The sequence below is a fragment of the Labrus bergylta genome, chromosome 22, assembly GCF_963930695.1.
Source record: "Labrus bergylta chromosome 22, fLabBer1.1, whole genome shotgun sequence".
Taxonomy (NCBI): Eukaryota; Metazoa; Chordata; class Actinopteri; order Labriformes; family Labridae; genus Labrus; species Labrus bergylta.
In genome coordinates this window covers 19,391,536-19,417,264 of record NC_089216.1, presented here as the reverse complement: position 1 = coordinate 19,417,264, position 25,729 = coordinate 19,391,536, and the positions used below count along the sequence as shown (strand labels likewise).

Sequence of the window (25,729 nt, the reverse complement as noted above, 5' to 3'; positions counted from 1 at the left end):
TCCTCTTTTTGGGTGGAAGTGATCACTTCACAGACTACTCTGCGTAAATTCATGCTAAATGTAGACATGATGTCAAAAAATAGTTATAATAAAAATAGCTAGCTTGTTTTTCTCTGGTAATTATTTGAATTGTTGTTGTTAACCTTTCATGGGGACAAATGGTATGAATGAGAATGGATGCATAATGTAGGATAAAGATGGTCAAGTAGCAATATTATATATGTTGGTCTATAGCTAGGTAAAATAAAAAAGCAGAATTACAAGAGACATTGAATATAGAATTAATATAATAAAACAAGGGTGAAGTATCACATAATTTTTAAGATAAGATAATCCTTAATTTATCTCACAACGGGGAAATTTACAGTGTTACAGCAGCAAAGAGCAAAGATTGCAAACAGAAAGTGAACACAGCACAATTTAAATAAAAAAAGAAAAAATAAGAATTTACAAAAAAATAGAAACTAAAAATAGATAAAAATAAATAAAAATAACGTAATAAAAAAAAATAATGTACTTAAAAACGCATATATAGGCTTGTACACTGCATTAACAAGTACGCTTAATTGTATGTGTGGTTATTAGTCATATCGATAGGTGGCAGCACACACCCTAAACTGTTAAAGTCTAAACAGCAAAAGAAGAAACTACAATACGTCATTGGCCAGAGGTTGTCTAACAGCCAAGATGGCTGCCACGATGTTGAGGTCGCTCTCCAAACTAGGACGTCCTTCAACAAAACTTATATTAAATAATAATTTACTGAGCCCTGGCTGCACTGTTCTGCAAAACAGGTAAGATAACAAAGAGGCCAAACAAGACGCTTTATGTCTCCTGTGTGCTGCTTGACGCTTTAGCTTTTAGCTCCTTACAAACACAGAAAGGCTAATGTTAGCATAGTGCTAAAAAGAAAAGAAAAAGCCGACTGGGTGTATTCTCTTTTAAGTCAATATGTAATTCATTTTTCTCAATGGAAGAGAGTTTCTGCACACATATAAATATCGTTGCATTGTCCTCCTTAAAGCTCACATGTCCAGATGGATTATCTGTCCTGTTGGTGCTGCTAATGTCCTCATGCTAAGCTAGCATACAGATTAGCCACCGTGTGTCAGTGTGTACCACTTCACTTGTTTGTTATATTTTCTTTACTCTGTGAGGTCAAATTATGTATCACATTCAAACAGATCATAATAGGTTTGTATACAGTTTAAGGTTAGGAGATTATATCCTAATATATCTGCTTGTTGTTAACTAATGTGGACGAGTAAGAAGTGTCTGTTTACATCTTATGATCAAAGTTTATTTATAAAACAAAACAAATACAGTGATAAGTGAATTATAGCGACTGGACACAAGAAAAAGCTTAAAATAATGACAAATACTTAGGTACAAAAAAATAGAGACAATTGCACACGAACAGCAATAAGAAAATATGTAATTAAAACAATAAAAGGTAAAAGCGTCAACAAAAGAATTAAAGTAAAGCATCAAAAATAACCCAAATATAAATAGTAAAAATATAAAGATAAATAAAAGCATTTAACATGAGTTGATTGAAAGATAATCAGTCAAAAACAAAGTAAACAACACCAATATTATGTAATAAAATTGTAAAACCTTACATACAAGCGAGACTGAATATTTATGTTTTCAGTTTATTATTAACAGTAGGACATTTAAAGTTACCTCTAAGTAGTCCTTTATATTATGTATGTTATAAGAGGGTTTTACAAAGTGGGGATCCCGACCCCCTGGGGGGTCATCAGGGGTCATGGAAACTTCACATAACTGAACATAACATTGTTATATTTATTTTTAGACATCACTGATCACTGTATATGGAAGTGTCAGTTCTTTACTATGACAATCTTTTAATTTAATATCACACGACACATTGAATGTACAACATGAGAAATAAATGTAAGAAACTGTGTTTACTGTTACTATCACTGTTGATTACAACAAAAGACATTGAAATAAAATAAAGAAACATATTAAGAATTTGTGTATTTAATTTTAGATTTTCGCCATCCTAACGTACAGAGAAGGGTAAGTTAGCTAACCTCTGTGTTACAACAATTTATATTGACAGATTTAGTCTTTCTACATTGACCTTTATCATTAGTTCAGTGCACGTTTCTCTCATCATTTACTTCTGATTATAAGTAAGCCAACACAGTACAGCACGGGATCCAAAGAGCAGCCTCAACAAATAAGATTAAAGCCTTTCTGGTTTCATGGCTCCTACACTGCAGTGTTTATGTTGGCACAGAGCTGAGTTCCTGTCAAAACATCCTTCCCCTCTGTTAAGAGAGTTTGTAATGTCTTTTACAGGCAGAAACAATGGCAGCCAGACGTGGAGTGGACAGAGCAGTTTGCCGGGGCCGTGATGTACCCCACTGCTGTTAATGAGAATTGGAAGCCACCCCCATGGAATGGTACTTTCAACACACAGCGTTAAGCCGTTTTGCTGAAGATGTCTAGAGAACTAAAGGCCGACTGCCCCTGAAATCCTCTTGATCTGGTTGTTGACACATACACATAACAGCAGGAGACTGTCCCTGGTGGGCGGGGTGGGGTGGGGGGGTCTCCTGGGGCAAGACATGAAAAAAAGTGAGAACACGGCAGATGAAGCACCAGAATCCGCTGTACGACAATATAATGAGAATATTTTCCTTTATATACAGTATCTCACAAAAGTGAGTACACCCCTCACATTTCTGTAAATATTGTATTATATCTTTTCATGGGACAACATTGAAGAAATGACACTTTGCTACAATGTAAAGTAGTGAGTGTCCAGCTTATATAACAGTGTAAATTTACTGTCCCCTCAAAATAACTCAACATACAGCCATTAATGTCTAAAACGCAGGCAACAAAAGTGAGTACACCCCTAAATGAAAATGTCCAAATAGTGCCCAAAGTGTCAATATTTTGTGTGGCCACCATTATTCTCCAGCACTGCCTTAACCCTCTTGGGCATGGAGTTCACCAGAGCTTCACAGGTTGCCACTGGAATCCTCTTCCACTCCTCCATGACGACATCACGGAGCTGGTGGACGTTAGAGACCGTGCGCTCCTCCACCTTCCGTTTGAGGACGCCCCACAGATGCTCAATAGGGTTTAGGTCTGGAGACGTCCTTGGCCAGTCCATCACCTTTCCCCTCAGCTTCTTTAGCAAAGCAGTGGTCGTCTTGGAGGTGTGTTTGGGGTCGTTATCATGTTGGAATACTGCCTTACGGCCCAGTTTCCGAAGGGAGGGGATCATGCTCTGCTTCAGTATGTCACAGTACATGTTGACATTCATGGTTCCCTCAATGAACTGTAGCTCCCCAGTGCTGACAGCACTCATGCAGCCCCAGACCATGACACTCCCACCACCATGCTTGACTGTAGGCAAGACACACTTTGTATTTGTATTCCTTACCTGGTTGCCGCCACACACGCTTGACACCATCTGAACCAAATAAGTTTATCTTGGTCTCATCAGACCACAGGACATGGTTCAAGTAATCCATGTCATTAGTCTGCTTGTCTTCTGCAAACTGTTTGCGGGCTTTTGTGTGCATCATCTTTAGAAGAGAAATCCTTCTGGGACGACAGCCATGCAGACCAATTTCATGCAGTGTGCGGCGTATGGTCTGAGCACTGACAGGCTGACCCCCCCACCCCCCCCCACCCCTTCAACCTCTGCAGCAATGCTGGCAGCACTTATACGTCTATTTTCCAAAGACAACCTCTGGATATGGCGCTGAGCATGTGCACTGAACTTCTTTGGTCGACCATAACGAGGCCTGTTCGGAGTGGAACCTGTCTTGTTAAACTGCTGTATGGTCTTAGCCACCGTGCTGCAGCTCAGTTTCAGGATGTTGGCAATCTTCTTATAGCCTAGATCCTCAGAGAGTTCTTTGCCATGAGGTGCCATGTTGAACTTCCAGTGACCAGTATGAGAGTGAGAGAGTGATAACACCAAATTTAACAAACCTGCTCCCCATTCACATCTGAGACCTTGTAACGCTAACGAGTCACATGACTCCGGGGAGGGAAAATGGCTTATTGGGCCCAATTTGGACATTTTCATTTAGGGGTGTACTCACTTTTGTTGCCTGCGTTTTAGACATTAATGGCTGTATGTTGAGTTATTTTGAGGGGACAGTAAATTTACACTGTTATATAAGCTGGACACTCACTACTTTACATTGTAGCAAAGTGTCATTTCTTCAATGTTGTCCCATGAAAAGATATAATACAATATTTACAGAAATTGAGGGGTGTACTCACTTTTGTGAGATACTGTAAATGCTGTGTTTAGTTCAACAACAGAGCAGAGCAGAACGTTCTGTTGAACAGAAAACATCATGCAGCCTTTTCAAAACGTGCACAGAGATCACACCAGTCTGTGGTCGTGCACTGTTGACGGGGAATAAACGTCACCACCCCCTCCAACTCGCTCAACGGTTTTTTTCCTGATTATATTATATCCTGCCGTGTTCTCATATCAGCTCATTTAGACTTTGTGCAGAAGAAGTACTCGGGGGGCCGGCAGGAGAAACTCTGGTTGAAGTCTGTGCAAAATGTCTTAGCCGTTCGCTTTCACAGGTACAGCTCCTCCGATAAACATCAGCACTTTTTCAGGGGTTTTCTGCAAAGAGTGAACAAGCTTAACAGGTTTCAAGCTAGATAAAAAAAATTGATTGCAGAGTAAAATATAAAAAGCAGAAAATGTTCTATGTTGTGCTTACAGTATAAAAATCTTCCAGTATAAATCTCCTCACAGTGTGCATGTTAACAGAAATTATCAGCGTGCATTAATGTAACACACAAAATCTGTTTCAGCCTTCACATTACTGTAATGTACTCTGACTGAGCTGGGGAGGAGGGAGGAGGGCAGGGACATTATTAATGAGGCCCAAACTGTTCTTGTGGCGAGAGGTTTTAGTCTTAATGTACCTCAGCCTCTTACCAGAGACGAGGGTCTTAAACAGTCTGTGTCCGGGGTGAGTCTTTGTGTGTTATGTGGAGAGAAAATCATATTACATCTAGTTTCAAAGTGATCTTAATTATAATATTCAACATTCGTGGGAATTATCATTTTTGTGTATTTGCAGCGAGGGCAGCTCTACAGTAGTTCATCACAGCGCTGTTTTATCACTCTGAGGTTTCTTTTATCAAAAACAAAATCCAGCCTCTCTTGAATCAGGCTGTTTCAAATGGCCATATTCAAACTGTGGTTCTAGTTTTACAAATAGTGAACCGGACCCCTACATTAACCCCACACATTCCACATGTCTGAAAATGTATTTTCAAGGATCTCTGTGCCAGAACGTAGCTGGAAAAAAGTTTCTTGGACTCACTTGTAAATATTGTTTTGGTATGACATGGACACCAACTTGATGAGTTGCAATATGTAAAAATCAGCTTTTTTTCTCCTAATTTCTGTTCATGTGTAGATTTGGAAATGACATCCTTAAGTGATCCCCACCATGTCATCCTGTATCATTTCCTTTACCTTTCCTGAGTTATTTTGTTTTCTCTCCGCAGACAGAGATCCTAACGCAGAGAAGGATGTGTCCAACCTGACCATAAACTTTGGTCCCCAGCACCCAGCAGCTCACGGCGTGCTGCGCCTCGTGTTGGAGCTGAGCGGAGAGTCCGTCAAGAAATGTGACCCCCATATCGGACTGCTCCACCGCGGCACAGAGAAACTCATCGAGTACAAGACCTACCTGCAGGTACTGAACAACTTGAACCATCTCTCCAATGTGTTGTCTTTTTACTTCTATCTTAAGAATTGTTGGGGCATTTTTTCACCACGTGAAGAGGTACAGGAAATATTGTGACGTGTCAAAACACCTGACCACTGAGTGAAACCATCACCCTATTTCTGTATTTTCTAATAAATTAAAGAAGGATGTGAAATCAGGAAGTGTAGAATTAGTGGTGCTCCTTTTTGGTTTTAACCAGGCTAACAAACAAAGAACAACACAGCGGATTTGCAACACACAAACTATTACAAATATTTATGTTTTTTATATTTCAGGCATGGCACAGTAAATTTCGTTTTTGGATTCTTGTGCAATGACAAAGTCTATTCTATTCTAAAAATACTGACTCACATACTGTGAAGCTCCATGACCTCACTGTGATTAAACTAGAGCAAAGTAGCACCTCCCCCCCGATCTCTCAGAAAACACAGTTAAAAATTTTTTGGAGCCAACTGCATTCGATCGATGAGGAGGAGCTACCTGTTGCATTTTTCTTGAAAGTCCCTTACCCAGCATCACTTCCTCTTGGTTTAATGTCACAGGCTCTACCCTATTTTGACCGTCTGGACTATGTTTCTATGATGTGCAATGAGGAGGCTTACTCTCTGGCTGTGGAGAAGCTGCTCAACATCCAAGCTCCGCCCCGTGCCCAGTGGATCAGAGGTACAGAGGAGAGGACGTCTGCATGTTCTGCAACGGCCGTTAACAAAGACAAATAGAAAGAAGGCCATACAATGCTTATGATATTAGAATTATAAAGGTCTTGTTTGTTCTGCACTAAAGAAATTCTCTTGTTACATTTTATTGTTTTAAATTTGGAACAAACTTTAGTTTGACAGAAAAAAGTGCATCAGACATATGCACACTGCCTTTAATTCTACTCTCCAGTGTGTGTGATCATCATGACATATAAACTAATTTATGCTACTTTTAAGGGTCACATGACGTTGAAGTTACTCAGAGTTCAGAAAGCCAAGACGGGGACCATGATGTTAGAATCGTAAGCTTTATCGTTTTAGCTTCAAATGTTTGAGTGTGCTCTTTGTTTATTTTGTAGTTCTGTATGGAGAGCTGACTCGCATCCTGAACCACATCATGGCCATCACCACGCACGCCCTCGATATCGGGGCTATGACCCCGTTCTTCTGGATGTTCGAGGAGAGAGAGAAGGTCAGGAGTGCAGCTGGGGGATGTCAAGCACCCTCCTCTTGTTTTGTAGCCAGTGATGATGGAAGGGGAAACACTGTAATGGTTGGAAAGACTACAGAAAATCTAGTGACAGTGATACCTGTTTCAATAGCATGGCACAAAAAAGTCATAAGCACCCAATCATATCCTGTTTTTAATTATCAAAACAATTGAAGAACTCCTGCACACTATCTGAATTGCACAAACACATTTACCACCTGTTTGTGATGTTGATACAGTGTCACCTCCTGTCGTCCGTCTGTAACAGACTTCATGTGACGTTAACGCCTAAATGACTTGGAAAACCTCAGCACATACAAATCTGTTTGTTCTAATGGATCACTGCTGCTCACTCGTCATCAATCAATCATTATTTGTACAACAAATGTTCTCTCAAAACATTTCACAAAAATGCAGGTAAAATACCTCACTCTTTGTTTTATTATCCACAAAGACCCTGACATTAATCCATCATGAGCACTGAGCAACATTTATTTAAGAGGCAGAAACCTTGAGCTGAACCAGACTCATGATGAACAGCCATCAGCTGAAACTGTGTTGGGCTTTTAAAAGTGAGATGCAGGAAGAAGGAGAGAGACAAACAGAGCAACATCAACATCCTGGCAGCTTTAGGCTAAAATTTAACTGATCTGTAGTTTATTTCTTTAAAAAAAAGCTTCTGAACCTTTCAATCCCATTGTTCATTAAAGTAACAGAAATTGTAACGTTTTAAAACATGTGGTATTTGACGACCTTCTATTGGAGTGCACCAGTTATACCTGGCAGAACTTGCAGACATATAAGACAGCTTAAACTGGGTTTAGAGTTTAGAGGCCAGCACACAGAAAACCGTCAAAAAGTAGATGCGTAGAGTGCTGCATGGGTGTTGGAAAATGTTTTAAAAATAGTTGAAAAGAATGGGTGCTCTTCAGTAGGTGGCTCCAACTTAGAAGCTGTTGAAGAGGTCTGATGCAGTCAGAGGGGAATGCTTAAAAAGCCTTTAATTCATCAGGGCTACAGATTCATAAAAACATGTTTCAGTCATACTGACCTTCATCACAGAAAACTGTTTTGTTCTTTACAAAAAGGTCTTCTAAAATAAAATGAGAGCTCCAAGATGTTATCTTTGTCTCCTTTAGATCAGACTCTGTAATGCATTAACTATAACTTCTTAATGTTGAATACTTGATGTCTTGTAACCTTCTTGTCTCCGTGCAGATGTTTGAGTTTTATGAGCGAGTGTCAGGAGCCAGAATGCACGCCGCATACGTCAGACCCGGTGGCGTTCACCAGGTGGGAAATATTCAGAAGAAGAAAAATAACGGCTCTTCTCATGTCGGGAGAAGTTTTTGTAATGTAGCTAATGATCTTATCTCGGTTTCAGGACATGCCCCTCGGCCTTATGGACGACATCTATGAGTGGTGCAAGAATTTCTCCATCAGAATCGATGAAGTAGAAGAGGTGAACGCCTGCTTTAAAAATAAAAATCCTCACAATCCTGTGATAAGCATGCAGTGGAGAACAGTTTGTGAATATTGGATTATGTTTTATTTTTTTAATTTTTTTGGCAGATGTTGACCAACAATCGTATCTGGAAGAATCGTACCGTGGACATCGGGGTGGTCACTGCAGAAGAGGCTCTGAACTATGGCTTCAGGTAACACACCAATACAATGAAAGTGACACCCTCCTACCTCACTGATCTCCACTGTCACACTCTTTTTTTTCTTCTTTTTATTGATGATAAGGTGAACAAAATGAAACAAGAATATATAGACATGACAACTAAAGCGAGAACAAATAAACAAAGAAAAAGAAAAAAATAAATAAATAAAACGGACAACCTCGATACAAAATAGCAAAACATAAGCAAATATACAGAGCAACAATACAGACAAATACATTTACATTTTACTCCACTGTCATACTCTTTCCTGTAGCCATCTTGTCTCCACCTAACAGAGCCTTCTCCATAGCCCCTCCCTCCCAACACATATTCAACACTCCACATTCATTATTATTAAACGTTGTTGCTCAGATGTAAAATTAAGGTTTAATTATCAGCAATGTGTGTGGACTGTGGTGTTTCTCATTCTTCTTCTCGTCTTTCCTCCAGCGGCGTGATGCTGCGAGGGTCGGGCATCAAGTGGGACCTGAGGAAGTCTCAGCCGTACGACAAGTACGACGAGGTGGAATTTGACGTCCCCATCGGAAGCAATGGAGACTGCTACGACAGGTGAGAGAGGAGCAGATGGCTCTTTTTTTGTTTTCCTGACTCAGCTTCTCTCAGACGACGGTACTTACTAAATGTTGCAACACGCAAGCTGTTCATTTAGAAAACCTTTGTGGAGAGGAGAAGCGACGCAGTGGCAGATGAGGGCACACATTTGACATGTTTGATGATATGTGTGAAGATTCATATCGTGTGTTTTCTTTTTTTTAAAGCAGCGACTTTCTTAATCACTTGAACGCAGCAGTTCCAGTTTTTCACTTGTGAAAGAGATTTTTATTTTTTTTGAATCTTTTAGTTTGTTTCTTGATGTGGAAGCTACATGTGGGACTGAGTCAATGAGTCGTCTTATATCAAAGAGAAGTTTGAATGAATCTTTAAATCATAAGAATGGATATTTGCAGTGATTGAAGTCAAATTAAAAGGGATTATTTTATAAACTTTTATTTATCACCTTATTACTTCTTATTTGCACATCGAGCACATGAAGACGTTTTGTATAATTTAATAATTTCACATTTGGTGGTAGTTAAAATATATATTATCGTGTGTATTTATGTGTTTTATTTAGAAACTTTTGTCACCAAGTTCTGTTTTAAATGGGGTAGTGTGGGGTAGTGTGAATGTTTGATAAGTTTATTTTAGAAAAGCATACAAAGTTGTGTTTAAACTTCGACTGGATCAATGTGTCTAATGGCAAAGATTTCATGTCACAAAGTCACAGTTAAAGTGCAGATACTGTACAGCTCAGTCATTCTAACTTAACAATTAAAATGAGCAATCAAGGAGAGAGAGAATGTAAATCCACAAAGTTCAACTTCTCACCAGTTTGGGCGACTATGGCCCAATAGTCCAAACAGTCATCTCTCAGTTTGAAGGTCGGGGGTTTTCATCCTCAGCTGTAGTCACATATCGAAGTGTTCTTGGCTAAAGACTCTGACTGAACCCAGAGTGTTACTGATGGCAAAGCCAGCAGTGTGCGAGTTATTAGTGGTGATGAGTTAGTGCTGATGAGCTTTACATAGCGGCCTCTGCCATCAGTGTTTTAGGGTGCCCTCACACTTGGCAACCGGTACCGTGCCCGAGCGATTTTACCCTAAACGTCCAGTTTGTTGGACGACTGTGAGTGCTCCGATCTGTGCTTTTACACAGTTCACTTCCTTGGCCCTGGCACGGATGGAAGAGGTGTGCTTAATCACTGCTCGGATACACAACATGAGTATGAAGTATAATAGATCCATACCTTCAATTATCGAGAAATCTTGGTGTGTTATGGCTATATCTGACCCAAATAAGTCAGTAAATGCAGATTTAATTTTTTAAGTTTGCCTATCTTGTAATCTAAGCATGCTTCATGTGCATGTCAAGCCATGCATTTGTTATATTACAACATTAAATAGTAGCCACACTCAGGCCCGGTTAGTCCTGGAGCAGTGTGAGTGAAGCTGTTGTGTGAATGTAGTATAGAAGCACTTTTAGGGGTCAGACGACCAGAAAAGGCTCATATAAGTTCAGTCTTTTTACCACTGAGCTTCACAAAGATGAAATGTGTATGTGTTTGTTTGTTTGGTGCAGGTATCTGTGCAGGGTGGAGGAGATGAGACAGTCCCTGAGGATCATGCACCAGGCGCTCAACAAGATGCCAGAAGGAGAGATTAAGGTGGATGACGCTAAAGTGGCCCCACCCAAGAGGTCTGAGATGAAGGTACGTTTCCGACACTTGGACTCTTTTTCAGACAGTTTTTCTGACGCCCTGCAGCCCGTTCGATCTCAAAACATTGAACCCTGTTTCATCGGGCCAGGTTTTTTCCTCTGCGCTGTGTCACTTTTGGCTTTTTAATTAAATTTCAGCGGTGTCACTAATTTGTCTTCAAAACTTCCATCTTGAAAGAATTAGGCCAGTGAAGCTGACTTTAATTTGGCTTCCCCCCCGAGGCTTCAGATCACCTCTAGTTCACCTCAGAGAGCGAAATTAAAGTGTATTACATTTAAAGTCCACAGTCGTAGATAAAACTTTCTAAGTTTTGTACGGAGTTCGAGAGATGCGGGATGAGGGTGTGGGAAAAAAACTGCTGGTGCTTTTTTCTGCTCTGTATTGCAACAGGAAGAGAAAGTTTGACTAGAGACATTGTAGAATTTATGATTTTCCTACTTCACTGGTCTGCTTTCTTCAAACAAAACATCCCTCCTTATTTTTGGTTCAGTCCTCTATCAGCTACTGACCACGCGACACAGAACCACTGAAGAGAGATTTGTTCAAAAAAACTTGTTCATGAACAAATAGAGTAGAGGTTGTAGATGTATTCTGATATTTCTGAATGTCTGTTTAATCTGCATGGAGGAATTGAAAGAGGCCTCTTTGAGTGTCTGAGGATGTGAAACTGAAGAAACGATCAGATATGTCACTTAGCCTCCAGATAAATATCACAAGTTTTTGTACCTCGCGTATATGAACTTGTGCTTTTATCGACCAACCTTTATTACATGTAACAGTAGATCTGCTGTCATGACACACACACACGCACTGCATAACAGACTGCACTGACTTATTGCTTCTTATTTTACACCACACGTCTGTGACTATTGAAGTGGATATAATGTGCTGACTCAAATCAATATCAGCCCCTTAAGCCTGATTTATACTTCTGTGCTGAATCACCATATCAAAACGTTGCACGTTGGCATAGCCCTGTACCTAGAGAGAGAAGCCGACATAAGCAGCCTGATGTGTAGCTCCTCAAAAATGTAACTATGCAGTGAAACGACTCCGTGATTGGACAGCTGGGTGGCATTGCATTTCCTGCTTTTACAACATTTCCTGGTATCGCAGCTATTTTCAAAATTCTGCAGAAGGGAGAAGACTCATCAACTCACACTCCAAACATCATACGCTCAGTCAGTCGACATGGTTTCCTGTAGAGAATCAAACAGAGAATGCGGCTGAACCGGACGCTGGCTATAAAACTAGCACTGAGTCATCACACTGCCAACTAGCGTTTGTTAGGTGGGGAGTTGATTGAAGAGCTATGCAGACACAACCCAGGCACAGGTAGGGGGGGGGGGAGTGGCTGTAGAGCTCACAACGGCCAATATGGCGTCGCTACAGCGTAGATTCTACGCAGAAGTATACATCAGGCTTTACACGTTGCCAGTTCATGAGGGGATATTTACAACAGTAAGGCCTCATCTGCAATGTTTATGCACGGTAGAGGAATAGTGGGGTGCATATGAGGTTAAGAGGAGGAGACAGCAGGGTGGAACAGCGCTGTGTGTGTGTATGTGGAGCTTCTGATGTTGGTTTACATGCACAACATTTTGCACATCTTACACTTTTTCAACACTGTACCGTGAGTCAAACAAAACACTGCAAAGCAAGAGTGAAAGTGCCGTAATGGCAGTGTAGCAGTAGTGTTGCAGAATCATGTGTTGTGTTTGCTCTTTCTCCTAGACGTCCATGGAGTCTCTGATCCACCACTTCAAACTGTACACAGAGGGCTACCAGGTCCCCCCGGGGGAAACATACACAGCTGTGGAGGCCCCCAAGGTCAGACTTTTACACCATGTGTTTTTAAAACATATTTTTAAACAATTTTCAAAGTAAATAATTCTGAAAATGGATTCGCTGTGGTTTACCATTTGAGTTTTATCCTAACAAACAACAATCCTACTTTTGTAAGCACTCTGTTGATCCTCAGTATACATGAGCTTCTTCCGGTCCTAATTAATTAAGAAGCCTTTGTAGGCCTTCAGGGACTGGTTGTGATGTAATATGCTTACTGGTTTGTGTGTGTGTTTGTGTCCCTCGCAGGGAGAGTTTGGTGTTTATTTGATATCTGACGGCTCCAGCAGACCCTATCGCTGCAAGATCAAAGCTCCTGGATTCGCTCACTTGGTACACACACAGAAACTTCACAAAACACTGTGAAATATTAAACACATCCATTATTCAGCGTGTTTAACGGCTTGTCCTTAAGGCTACTTTTACTTCATTAAGTATGTTTATCAAGCGCTATAGAACCATTTTTAACAGCGTACATAACTCCCCCCCTCACATCCCTCCTTCCTGTGCATCTCTTCGCTCGTGGCTAAATGAATGTTGAACACAGTCAGTTGCATTTCGTCTGTGAGGCTAAAAATGTCTTTATAGTCGCACAAACAAACTATTAGAGTCGTTAGTGCATTGACTGGAGGCTTGAGTCTTTGGAGCTATGAATATTCACTTTTACAGGAGCTCCTCTAAACAGAGCTGTTGTTAAGAAATGCTTTCTTTCTTCTTTCTTTCTAGGCTGGTCTGGATAAAATGGCCAGAGGACACATGCTCGCTGACGTGGTCGCCATTATTGGTAAGAACTGATTATCGGTGGAGAATGCAGCTTCAGGAGTAAAGTCATTCTGATGCCGCATGAAGTGTGTTGTCAGTCTATTCTCTGAGCTCTCATCTTAAAGGGATACTTCACCCATTAGCATTAATCTTTGTATCATTAGAAACCTGGTAGTATTTTTGAATGGTCGTGCATCCCGCCCTCATTTTCCCCTGAGATGGGAAATCTTTGTATTTCTGAGTCTGAAAAGGAGCTTCCAGTGACGCAAAATGACGATTTTTGCGTCACTGGTTAGCGAGACGCAAAAAATCGTTGCTGGTTTCAGTTAGCGTTGTGAAACTACAACGCTAGTTCCTCATATATTCGACCAATGAAGCTACAGATCAGTGCGGGGAACTCACTCCCAGAATCTAAACTTAACGTGCGCCATATTGCTTGGAAGCTGTGCTAACAGGCTCTATGGAGAAAGCTGATAATGGCGAAAATATATCAATCCAGCGGTGAGATGGCCGAGAGGACGAGGAGCCCGAGCTGGGGCGTACTGGTAGTGTCGGTGTTCTCGCTGTTTGCCTATGGACACAGACATAGAGTTTGTTTTCTCTGAATCAGTTGTGTAAACGGTAGGGGTGTAAAGATACACGTACTCGGACCGGAACGTTTTGGTACAGGGCCTTCGGTCCGGTCCACACGTGGACCGATCCGAGTACGCGCAGAACAGAAGTACTTTAATCTGTGTTCCCACACGGACCGCAAAGCAGAAGCACACCTCAGAGTGGAGGAAGGCTGCGGCCGCTGGTATGGCACACAGCTTTTAGTTAGTAAATTGTTAAAAAGTTCAAACATAAACTGTACAGATTACTAGTTCCTCGAGTTCTGTCGGTTTGGACAGTTGCATATAACCGGGATGGAGTTCTTTTTACAGACTTACTCTTAAGTTTCGTTTTCAGCTGCGCAAAAGGGGAGACGCGTCTGTGTGGGAGCATAACCTGCAGCATGATAGAATGAACACCCTCCCTCCCCAACACACAGCCTTTTGCTAGTAATTCTGAACGGGCCAAAGCCATAACAAATGCTGCTGAAGTTCTACTATACTTCTTCTATATCGACAGAGGGAAACATTAATAGTTCTGTGATGAAACTGTCCCAGATGTGATTATGTTTATTATGTGCTCAAAGGGCATTCAAAAAACAGTTGGCTTAATAAACTAAAAGGTGTCAGTGTAATTTAAAATAAACATTTTTACATATAGGCTATATTAATTACTCCATTTCATTCTAAAATATTTTTTTTCATTCATATCTTTTATTTATTGGAGACTCTTTTGGTTAAAGGATGCAGCATAAGTTTATTTTTTTTACAATGTTTAATTTAAAATGTTATTAAAAAGTAACATGAGCAGGTGTACAAGTCTGAACTGTTGATGCTGCACTTAGCACAATGTGTAAAAGGGGAATTCTAAATGTTTCTAATAAAGAAAAAAAGTGTTGCATCAGGTCCCTTTATTGTACCGAAACCGAAGCTTCAAAACTTGGAACCATACCGAAGCAAAATTTTTGTGTACCGTTACACCCCTCGTAAACGGCCTTACTTGTTGAAGTAAATATGTCTGTAAACCTGACCTTAGTGGGAGTGGCCTGCGGTGCTGTGCATTCTGGGATTTGGTGTCTTTCATCCACATGAGCCAAAAAGACACTTTCTGCCTTTTCTCGGCCAAGAAGGCACCAACTTCAAAATGTATTTCACATTTTTACATATATGACCCAATGTCAATACAGATTCATGTTTCAACGGGTGAAGTATCCCTTTAACTGTTTTTGGACTGGAAAATAATGTTTCTGTCTCAGTGGAATTCAGTTCAGGTAGTTAATCATTAAGATGAAGAGAATGAAAGGCTGGTTTTCTCATCACAGTTTCTTATGTCTGTTCTGTGCATTTTATAGGAGCAACCTGTAAGATATTTAATCATTAAATGAACTCACTATATCATCAGACATTTAGGAAACATCCTTTAAAATGTAAACCATCTCACAGTGAAATTGTGCAAATTTAACCATAGAAAAACAGTGCAATTATATAATGTGAAAAAATCTGTGTTGCGACTACAACTTATTTATCTTTATTCTACCCTCATGTTTATATTGCTACTCTATTTTTTAAAAATATACTTTTAACTTGTCCTGTACATCTAATCTCATCTAAAGCACCCTTTCTGTAAGACGGTATAAAATACAAAATAAAAGCACAGCTAAGATCATTTTGCAGAGAGAATCATTTAGTTTAATTATTTACATTAACGGGGATACTTAAACAAGCGGTTTCATAATAAGCTCAAATATGAAATCAAACAGATAAAAGCGATTCTTAGATCAGGATTCATGAGGGGGACTTGAACAGTAGATCTTTTTCTGCTGTTCTTCACTGAGGATGGGGATTGTTGAACAGTGGGTGTATGTAGGGGGGCTTCTGCTGGGTCAGGTTTGGCTGACCCTGTCCCATTCCAGCCCTGGCAGTCGGTGAGCAGCGGGATATAAATGTTCTAAAAAGAAACACACAAAACAAAATGACGCCTGAAATAAACCTGATTGTGATTATAAAACCGTGCAGCTGACTTGATGTTGTGATGGTCGTCAGGAAGATGTTTTCTGGTCATCTGTTGGCAGCTTTTATATGAAGCACGTCTGAGTCTCTCCTCCTTCTTCCTCCTACAGGTACACAGGACATCGTGTTTGGAGAGGTCGACCGTTAACGTGATCATGTTTGTTCCCACGATGAAGAGGATTCAACGTCTGTGTCGCACATCTATTAGTCAGGTTCTCTTCCTGTTAACTGTTTGCTCGTAGTTGTGCTTTTGACAGAAGAATCAGTGATGTACAATGTCCAAATAAACCCTAATAAATATTTTATGACCGAACAGAGAGTTTGTGTTTTCACCGTCCCGCTGGACAAAAAAGATGATTTCGAAAAGACTTTGTTGATTTTCTAAAGTTTCATGTCCTCGCTTCACTTATCTGAAAAAAAAAGTATTAACAATGAGAGCAGAGAGAGCAAACCCTCGGCCTTCTGGGTCCTTCCTCTGGTTTGGTGTTGAAAGGGGTGGGGGAGTGGTCTGATGAGAGCTCAGACAAATGGACTAAATGCTCCGACCACAACTTCCCCTCCAGGCTGTGAGGTATGTAACAGTTTTTATCAGAACTCAGAGGAAAGACAAAAAGCACCCAGAAGTCGTCCGTGTTTGCAGTTCGCTGGCCTCTGAAGGATCCTGCTCGTCTGTATTGAGCCTGTGTTGCCATGGCGTTCTGGGGCAGGAGCCCGCTACTGCTCGCCGTTCCTCTGTGGATGAGCTTTGGGGGAGTGGGTGAGTTGGGACGTCAAATTCCACTCTAACATTGACGTTTTTTTATTTATTTTTTATTCTCACCGTTGCTAAGGCTGGTTGGTAGGTGTCGAAAAACCTCAAAGTTTGGATCACTATTTAAAATCTAATGAGAAAAAGAAACTTGTTTAGATAAAGTCTGACTGAACAGAGTCAGTGGAAACATCATGAAGATTTTATTAGACGACTTTTATATTTTCTCTGCCAAAAAAAACAAAAAACACAGAATTAGAAAAGCTGTGAGTGGATGTCAGTCTTTAGTGTTTCTTTCAGAGCGCTGATGTTTTCTGACATCTGCGGCCTCGTTACTCAGGCGGCAGAAATGCTCTCACACGTTCCAGTTCCTGTGTAAGACAAGCTGACCCTGTTACTTTTTTTTTTTTTGTTGCTCTGCAGCGAGGGGCACAGAGGCTGATGTTCAACGCCACTTCTTTCTTTTTTTTCCTGCTCTTGTTGAGCCAGTTTTCACACACACACCATACACAAACAAGAAGTTCTGTTGATCAGGTTCCTCATATTTCAGTGAAGCCATTTCCGTATTTCTTCAATGTTTCAAATATGGTATTAATCTGGATCTACTTCATTATACAGATCAAAACTGCAGAAAATCAAGGAGGTATCTTTTATTATCCGTTGAATAATCCTGACATGATGTTAGTGAGAGAGAAGTCAACTGAAGGAAGTTTTTTTGATCAACTTTTAAAAAAAAATGTAATTATAATGTATGTATAGGTCAGTGGATAGAGGCAGAAAACATAGGGAGAGAGAGAGAGCGGGGAATGACATTCTGGATTCAAACCCGGGTCACATGCTTTGAGGACCTCAGCCTCTGTATATGGCGTGCGCAGTAACCACTAGGCTCCGCGCCCCAACAAGAGGAAGTTTTAATGCTTCTCTCAGTACGACAACAGATCGAAACATTGACTGTAAAAATGTTTGAATATAAGAAAGGCTTTATCGAGGCGCTGGTGGCGCAGTATGGGGGCTGTGGTCTTCCGGGTTGGCGGCCCGGGTTTGGGTCCGGCCTGTGGCCCCTATCCCGCATGTTGTTCCCCTCTCTCTCTCTCTCTCTCTCTGATTTCCGGCTCTATCCACTGTCCTGTCTCTCAATTAGGGGCACAAAAAGCCCAAAAATAGATCTTAAAAAAAAAAAAAGGCTTTATCAGGGGAAGAAGACATTAAAGTAGACGCATCACAGAAGAACTAAAACTGTTAATTAAATGCTTGATTTGTGAACATTTTATTTATAATAAAATATAATCATTTAGGTAATTTATCAGGCAAAATATAAGATGTTATAATGTTGAAGATTTGTCTTCAACATTATTAGAAACGACATCATATGGGGGGTATTTTGGATTTATTGATGGATGACTTTATTTCAAATGTGTTAAATAAAAAGTAGAAGAACAACTGAAACCGAAAAATATTAGGATATATGAAAAATAAAAACACCAACAGCCATATTCAACAGGAAGCAAACACTACAAGTTTATTACACTTAAAATACAGACTGTATCTACTATTGTGTCTGTGTATTCATGTTGAAGTGTAATTAAAATATTCATAAAAGCACTAAAAGTTTGAAAAGGAGTATTTTTAAATAAGTTACATTTACACTTAATTAACCTGCAACTCAAATATAACTCAAGAAAAACTAAAAGACACAAAAAAACAGAAAATAAGGAAACTCAGGGAAATGTAACTGAATTTAAGGAAAGTTTGACAAGCATTTTTCACAGTTTTTTTTCTAAAGTAGGCTATTACAGATGAATTAATAAATTATTGAGAAATAAAGTGAAATCAGTTAAGCTCCTTGTGACATGTTTCACTTTAAATTTAAAGCCACATTGAACTTTGCCCACTTACAGTGTCGCTGATTTAGGTGTCTCTACGGGTAAGTCACAATAGAAGTGGTTCATTAATGTGAAGCTGTTTAAATATTTGCAGGAACCTGCTCAGTCTGACTCTTAAAATGTAACGACCCTCCACTGATGTAAATGTAAAACTAAGAGAAAGAGAAGTTTCTTACAGCACCGACACCTCGTTTGAAAAAAAGGTTCCTAATTTAAGCTCCATGTTGAGTTAGACTTTGGTCACATACTCACATATTAGTCATATTTTATTGTCAGGCTTGATGTTATTTTTGGCTGCTTATAGTTTACACATCGTATTTTTTTTGTTTCCTTTGCGGAAACCAACAGAGATGTTGAAGTAGATATTGCACCACATCTCTCATTTGCGAAACACGCACACTTAGAGTTAGAAAACCAAATGCAATATTTCCTCTCAGCTGCGTGACTTCAGAGGAAATCTGTCCATCCATCCATCCATCCATCCATCCATCCATCCATCCATCCATAACCCCGCAAGAGCCACAAAGTGTCCAAAAAGGATCAGTCAAAAACAAATCAAGTGTGATGGGCATGAAGGTGATTTTTTTCACATCCTGTTTTGTTTTCCTCAGCCTCAGAATAAGGTACCACCAGGAGTGATCCCTCTTAGTGGGAGACGATCATTGCATCATAGATAAAAGAAAAAGATGAATTTCCATAAATGTTAAAGAAAGCAGGAAGTACTGTGACGTGACAGAAACGGATGTCTGTGCTCAGAGGATTTCATCATGGAGAAGTTGTCAGTCAAGGTTCTTGTTTCTAAATATGAGGGGGAACAGACGTCAGCGTTATATAAAATAAATAAAGTCAATATAGTTCAAATTCAAATTCGGTTTTCTGAAGTTTTTGGTGTTAAATATTCTCAATATGAAAAGCTCAGACAAATCAGTCACATTACATTTAATATAAAAAAAGCCAATTAGACATAAATGTGATTTCAAAATGTCCTATAAAGCCCAAATGTGCCTGAAAATGGGCCTGACTGATGAAGCTAAAAACCTAGAAACAAACTAATAATTAGCAACTCCTGTCATACTGTAAAAAAAGAAAAGAAAAAAAAAGGTGTAAGTCAAATGCTAAATCCCAGAACGTAAGACCTTCTCGCGCCATCATGCAAAACTGCTGCAAAAGTTTTCTTTCAAACACCTATAGGGTCAGGGTGCCAGTGGCCTAGTGGTTAGTCCGCGCTCCAAATGTACTGAGGCTGTATTCCTCCAAGCGGACAGCCTGGGTTAAACTCCAAATCCACTCTCAAGATCTTTCCTGCATGTCATCCCCCACTCTCTCTCTCTCTCTCTCCCCAATCTCTCACTCTATCCCCTCTATGGACGCTGATGAAGGCCTAGTGCTGAAACGCGTCACTCTTATCCACATAAAGGAAACTTAAAGGACATTTTGTGTGCTGACTTTTCTGTCTCTCTTTTTAGTCTTGTTGCAGTCGTGCACTTGAAGCTGTGTTTACTCTTGAGTATTGCTCCTTTTTTTTGTTGTTGCTGTTTTTCACTCTATCCACTGGCCTACCTATACATAAAAATAAACCTTAAAGTACATTGCTTGTCATTTTAACACGATATTCCCCATGCAAAAGGTTGATGAAACATGAAGGCCTTTTGAATGTGAGATGTGTGAAGAAGAAGAAGAATAGCCTGCACACTTGCTCAAGTCTGCGGGCTCTTCTTCTTCCTCATTCTGCTGTTTTTGCACGGCTCTTCACCTTCCTCCTTTTTCTCAGATGTGCGTTTAAGACAGTCACAGAAAAAAACCTTATGTACCACAAAGTTGTGTTTTCTGTTGAATGCTATGGTCCTGATTAGTTCTCAGCTTAACGAGCAGTAAAAGCAACATTGAGGTTTTCTGTACAGTGAATAGGAATGATGTCCTGTGTGTGCACTTCTATGCCGGGAGGAGAAATAATATCTTGAAGCCACAAGAAAACATGGAACACATAGTGACATAAGAACATTTGAAATACTCACTACCATTTAAACTATCTTTAACTCCCAGCAGTAGATCAGAAACTAAACATCAGCCACATCATCAGTTCAAGTACACAACCTGATTGACTTCGAAAAAAAAAAAGCTCTACCAGCAATATCAGGTCTTATTTCTCCAAACGTATGAAAAAATGGGATTGTGGGAAACATGCAGAGCTTTAAAAAGTCACTCCCAGAAGATGTACAACTGATTTTTGCGACACTCATATTCACTTAGAGCCCTCCATAATCCTTTTTCATTTATTTAATAATACATTCTCTTGTCCATTTTGTCTTCAAATGATTGTAATGCTCCTCCTCTTTGTCTCCCTAGACGACGGTGTCATGACTTTTTAAAGTACTATAACACAGTTTGCTCTACTTTCTGTCTTAGCTGCTGTTGCCGGGTTGTTTTTTTTGTTTTTTTTCACAGTCTTAAAATGATGAAACCACCATTACTGTTATAGCAACAAACCAGCCTCGTCGTCCCATTAGGGTTTTATTTCTGGATGCATGCTTTATATAAGGAGGAGTAGCTCTGAAACAAGTCGTACACAATGATTTATCACATTGCAATGAATTATTTTTTTCTGTAATTCCTTCAAATATGAAGTTGTTGAGATTTTTAACATTGAATGTGTAGATTCTGGTTTTGCTCCTGACTGCCGTCTCTCGTCTTTCAGCCGCTGCTCTTTCAGATCCAGAGGTCTGTTACATCCTGGATGGTATCCTGTTCTTGTACGGCATCATCCTGACAGCGCTCTACTGCAAAATCAAGGTTTGGACGCCTCATTTTGACCTTTGCACAACTATAGTTATACAAAAAGTACAAATCAGCAGGAACAGACTTTACAGTCAAACAAAAACGTTATATTTAAAATCTTTTAAAAATAATATGGCAGATTTTTTTATTGCGTGAGTAGAAAAACGGGATGTTGTCTGCAAAAGACAGCATGTTGCACAATCAGAAAGAGAACACAGTGGTTCTCATCTTGTGACCTGGAACCCAGAAGTCGGTTGCAAAGGTTTTTTCAGTGGGTTATGAAAGTGTGCTTGAAAGGTGTCAAAAACACATAGAAGCACTTTTTTGTGCTTTTGCCTTTATTTGATATGACAGTACATAGAACAGGAACTCAAGAGAGAGAGAGAGTGGGCAATGACCTGTGGGTAAGAATGCACAGGTCAGACTTGAAGCTGTGTCGTCTCCTTGGAGTACTACAGCCTCTGTACATGTTGCGCAATCTAACCGCTAGGCCATCTGTGCCCCTGTGAAGCACTTTTTTTTTTATAACACGCATGACTTGTTCCGTTTCTCTGTTCTGTCAAATGTTTTGAACCGTTTGAGACACATTTTCATGAAGTAAAGCTGATTGGTTGAAAAAATACGAGAATAAGTGTGCTCAAGACTTGGGACCCCCACAGTCCCTATATGTTTATCTAATATGTAAGTTATTGTAAGAAAGGCTTGAAGAATGTTTCCATGAATAAACTGTAGGACTGAGTGGACATAGAAAATGTAACAAACAGAAACTCAGCTGATGTCTGTGTGTGTTTTTATTCATAGGCAGCAGTAGACCCTCACATTGTTGCATTTATGTGCAAATTTACCTTTAAATCATTATTTTTACAGATTACTTTCAGCCTAAATCTTACTTAATGACACTTGTATTTTAAATTCACCTACTTTTTCTATTTATTTTCACAATCACGGTAAAATTTGGTATTTTAAATTATTTAAATTGTTTTATTTGGTTGTGGAAGGCATCTCACGACCCTTCTCTCAGTGTCTCACGGCCCCTCAGGGGGCCCCAACCCCCACTTTAGGAACCACTGCTTTAGGTCACTAAAATGAAGATATCAACAGGAAAGAAAAATATGTGTTTGTAAAGTGACTGTTTTTAGATGATTATCTTTCGCTCTTAAGATAAAGCTCTCATATCAGTAAAGAGAAGTGAAAAACAGAACGAGAGATAACAGACTGAGACTGAAGTGATCACTCACTGAAGACTTTCTTCTTACAGATCCAACAGACTAGGGAGGCTGAGGCTATGGCTGAGACCAAGAAAGCAAAAGGCAAGAAGAAGGTAAGAATAATAACACACAATGTTTGTACATGACTGAAATAGACACAAAGACATGGAGTGAGGTTTAGACACTTTGGAGCGTCACCACAAAGTAAACAAACTTGAGAATAAAGGTCAAAAGAGAGAAGACATGCAGAATTAGATTAACGAACAGCAATTCTTTATATCCACACAAGCTAACTGTACTTGTCTAGGTCTGATTAATGCAGGAATACTTTCTTGAGTACACAAGAAAATTCAGATGTTTAGAAAGCTACAGAGGCCCTATAGGCAGAATTACATTCATACATTTTATGTGATTCCATTTTCCTGTGATGACGAGTGAATTTCAGTTGTTTTCAGGAGATCTTGACTTATATCTCATCATCTCGGGATAACAATGAGTGTTTTCTTGTGATAACAACAATATAACATTTGGGAAAAGAAGCAGTGTTCTCCGGAGATGAAAGATTTAAGGATGTCATGAAAACAACCCAAATTTACACATTTTCCCAGGAAAATGTAATAAAATGAATTAGTGGATGTATGTCCTCTTAGGCCAGATATACAGTCTCTTTAAACTACACCATGGGGCATGATGGCTGCCTCATGTCCCCTGCGTCTGTTTGCCGTGTTAGCTGTGCATGTTTTCAAAGGTGCAGTACTCACATGAACAGTATGGGGGCAGTGTAGAGTGCAGAGGGGAAGTGACACACTCAACACAACAATGGCCGAAAAATTTGAATCCAACTTAATAATTAAGTCCATTATTATCCACATCTAAAATACGTGTCATTGACACTCCAGCTTCAAACATACCTGAACTAGCTCACAAGAAATTAGTTTCATTTTTAGAAGTCGACAATCAACATGTGATCCTGTAAACCGGGGACAATGGCGATTCTAGGGTCTGTTGGGGCCCTAGGTAAAATTCATTGGGGGCCCCTCCAACCAGCGTTCATTATTATTTTCCTCCTTATTTTTTCACTCACAGACAGATTATTTCCTCTTCATTTAACCTTCATTGACAAATGTTGGTTTTCACAGCAATAATGCATGTGACACAGAGAGTGAGTGCTAGCAGACGGTGGGGCCCCCTTAGGGTGGTTTCCTACTGCCATTACCAACTATGCAAATTTTGAGGCAATGCTCAATGCCAGCCGTTGGGGGCCCCTTTACTGATCTGTGGCCCCAAGCAGTTGCCTGCCTTGCCTGTTGACAAGCGGCACCTCTATGTGTTTGTTTAGTTTTTCATTACAAACACATCTGATGAGTATATTTTGACATTATAACACATGTGGAGTGAAGTCAAGTATGTGAACAATATCAAGAAAAAAAGTTTGGACACCACTGCTCTAAGATGGTGACTTTAATCACAGCGTTCTTGTTCTGTCATGCATGCTGCTTATGGTATGAACTTTCTTGTATTCTTAAAAACTCACTCGCCAAGCATGTAAATATAGAGGTCATGTTTCATTACAAGAGGTCTTAACCAGCTGTTATACAACATCGTCTTATTTAAACGTTTATTTCTTATAAGCAGCCACAGACTGCACGCAGCCATAGCCCACTGTGATACACATAAATACACTCTCTACTCTCTACACACACACACACACACACACACACACAGAGTCTCCATGTTTAACTCATCTTACAGTCATCTTCTATCTAACCCTGTTGTTTTCTATTCCTGACAGATTCCTGAAGAGAGCATCTATACGGTGAGTTTTGATTCCATGCATGATGTAGAGTAGATGAAGAATATAATCTTAAATGATTTTGATATTGATCTTACTTCTCTGTTTTCCTCTCAGGGTTTGACTCCTCACGCTGCGGACACGTATGAAACTATCGGCACGAAGAAGTGACGTGACACGATGCATTAAAGTCCGAGACATGCGCTTCTTTTCTATATTTAAATATTGCATATTATAAATACATATATATATATATGCATAATCAGCTTACATTTAAAAAAAGATTGTGAGATTGTTAGCATCAGAGTCTTTTTGCTTTTGCTTTTGTAAAAGTTTGTTGAGCGTGAAGGGTGAAAGAGAAAAGGGGGGGGATGAGGCGGCTACTTTGAAGAAGAAATAACGCACATATTTAATTTATACTTTGCTTTAAAGACATATTGCATAATAATATTTAAAATGAAAAAATATGTTGTATCCCTTTGTGTATATCTGAAATGCTTTCTGGCACTGACCTGCTTAAAAGGCAGGGTTGGTAATTTTCAAAAACTAGCATGATTTTAAAAGTAGCATCCCCTCTGTGCTCCGTCTGCACCCGCCCCCTCTCCTCATAAGCCACGCCCCCTCACTTACAAGCGCCATTGGTCCAGAAGTCGACCTCAGCTCACACTTTGAGTGTGGGCTCGTGCATGCATGGGGTAGAGAGCAAGCAGGGAGACAGGGAGGCGTGTGATTGGTTCATCAGATTGATACCTCGTGGCAGACATTGGTGGAAGTTTTTCATGCTTACAACTGATACAGATGACAGATTTCATTTGTTCCTTTTTCAGAGCACAGGAGTTATTCATTTCTGTCAGGACCTAAAGACAATTTCAACCAGAATCTTAAAAAGTGGATCTGGAGGAAATGACCAACCCTGCCTTTAATGTTTATTACTAACTTTAATTTTTTAGGCATTCTGAAAGGGTCTAAAGTGCAAAAGTTTCATGCAACATTGTGATTGAGTGATTATAGTTGTAATACCAACCTACTCCATAACACCTTAGGGATACTGAGCAGTGTTTCCTACACACCACAGGGTGGCAGTCAAGGTGTCTTTGGTGAAGTTTTTACCTGTGAAACACATCCACTCTGCAGCCTCTCGCACCAGTACAGGAGCCTAAAATAAATTCAATAAATGACACAAACGGCTGTGAAGTTTTGTTTTTCCACAAGAGG

The 25,729-nt window shown here is 39.8% G+C and overlaps 2 protein-coding genes across 2 annotated transcripts; both read left to right on the top strand.

The window, feature by feature from the left end:
* The first annotated feature begins 641 nt into the window (after positions 1 to 641).
* Positions 642 to 16,421, top strand: ndufs2 (NADH:ubiquinone oxidoreductase core subunit S2). The gene is made up of 14 exons (XM_020645637.3): positions 642 to 794; positions 2,335 to 2,438; positions 5,545 to 5,735; positions 6,311 to 6,431; positions 6,826 to 6,938; positions 8,175 to 8,249; positions 8,341 to 8,418; positions 8,529 to 8,614; positions 9,074 to 9,193; positions 10,763 to 10,892; positions 12,636 to 12,731; positions 12,996 to 13,079; positions 13,473 to 13,530; positions 16,219 to 16,421. The coding sequence occupies exons 1-14, from the start codon at positions 688 to 690 to the stop codon at positions 16,254 to 16,256; spliced, it is 1,401 nt and encodes a 466-aa protein (XP_020501293.1). The 5' UTR covers positions 642 to 687; the 3' UTR covers positions 16,257 to 16,421.
* Positions 16,422 to 16,669: 248 nt separating this feature from the next.
* fcer1g (Fc epsilon receptor IgFc epsilon receptor Ig) lies at positions 16,670 to 25,702 on the top strand. The gene is made up of 5 exons (XM_020645639.3): positions 16,670 to 16,865; positions 21,435 to 21,529; positions 22,773 to 22,835; positions 24,515 to 24,538; positions 24,632 to 25,702. The coding sequence occupies exons 1-5, from the start codon at positions 16,799 to 16,801 to the stop codon at positions 24,683 to 24,685; spliced, it is 303 nt and encodes a 100-aa protein (XP_020501295.1). The 5' UTR covers positions 16,670 to 16,798; the 3' UTR covers positions 24,686 to 25,702.
* Positions 25,703 to 25,729: the final 27 nt, after the last annotated feature.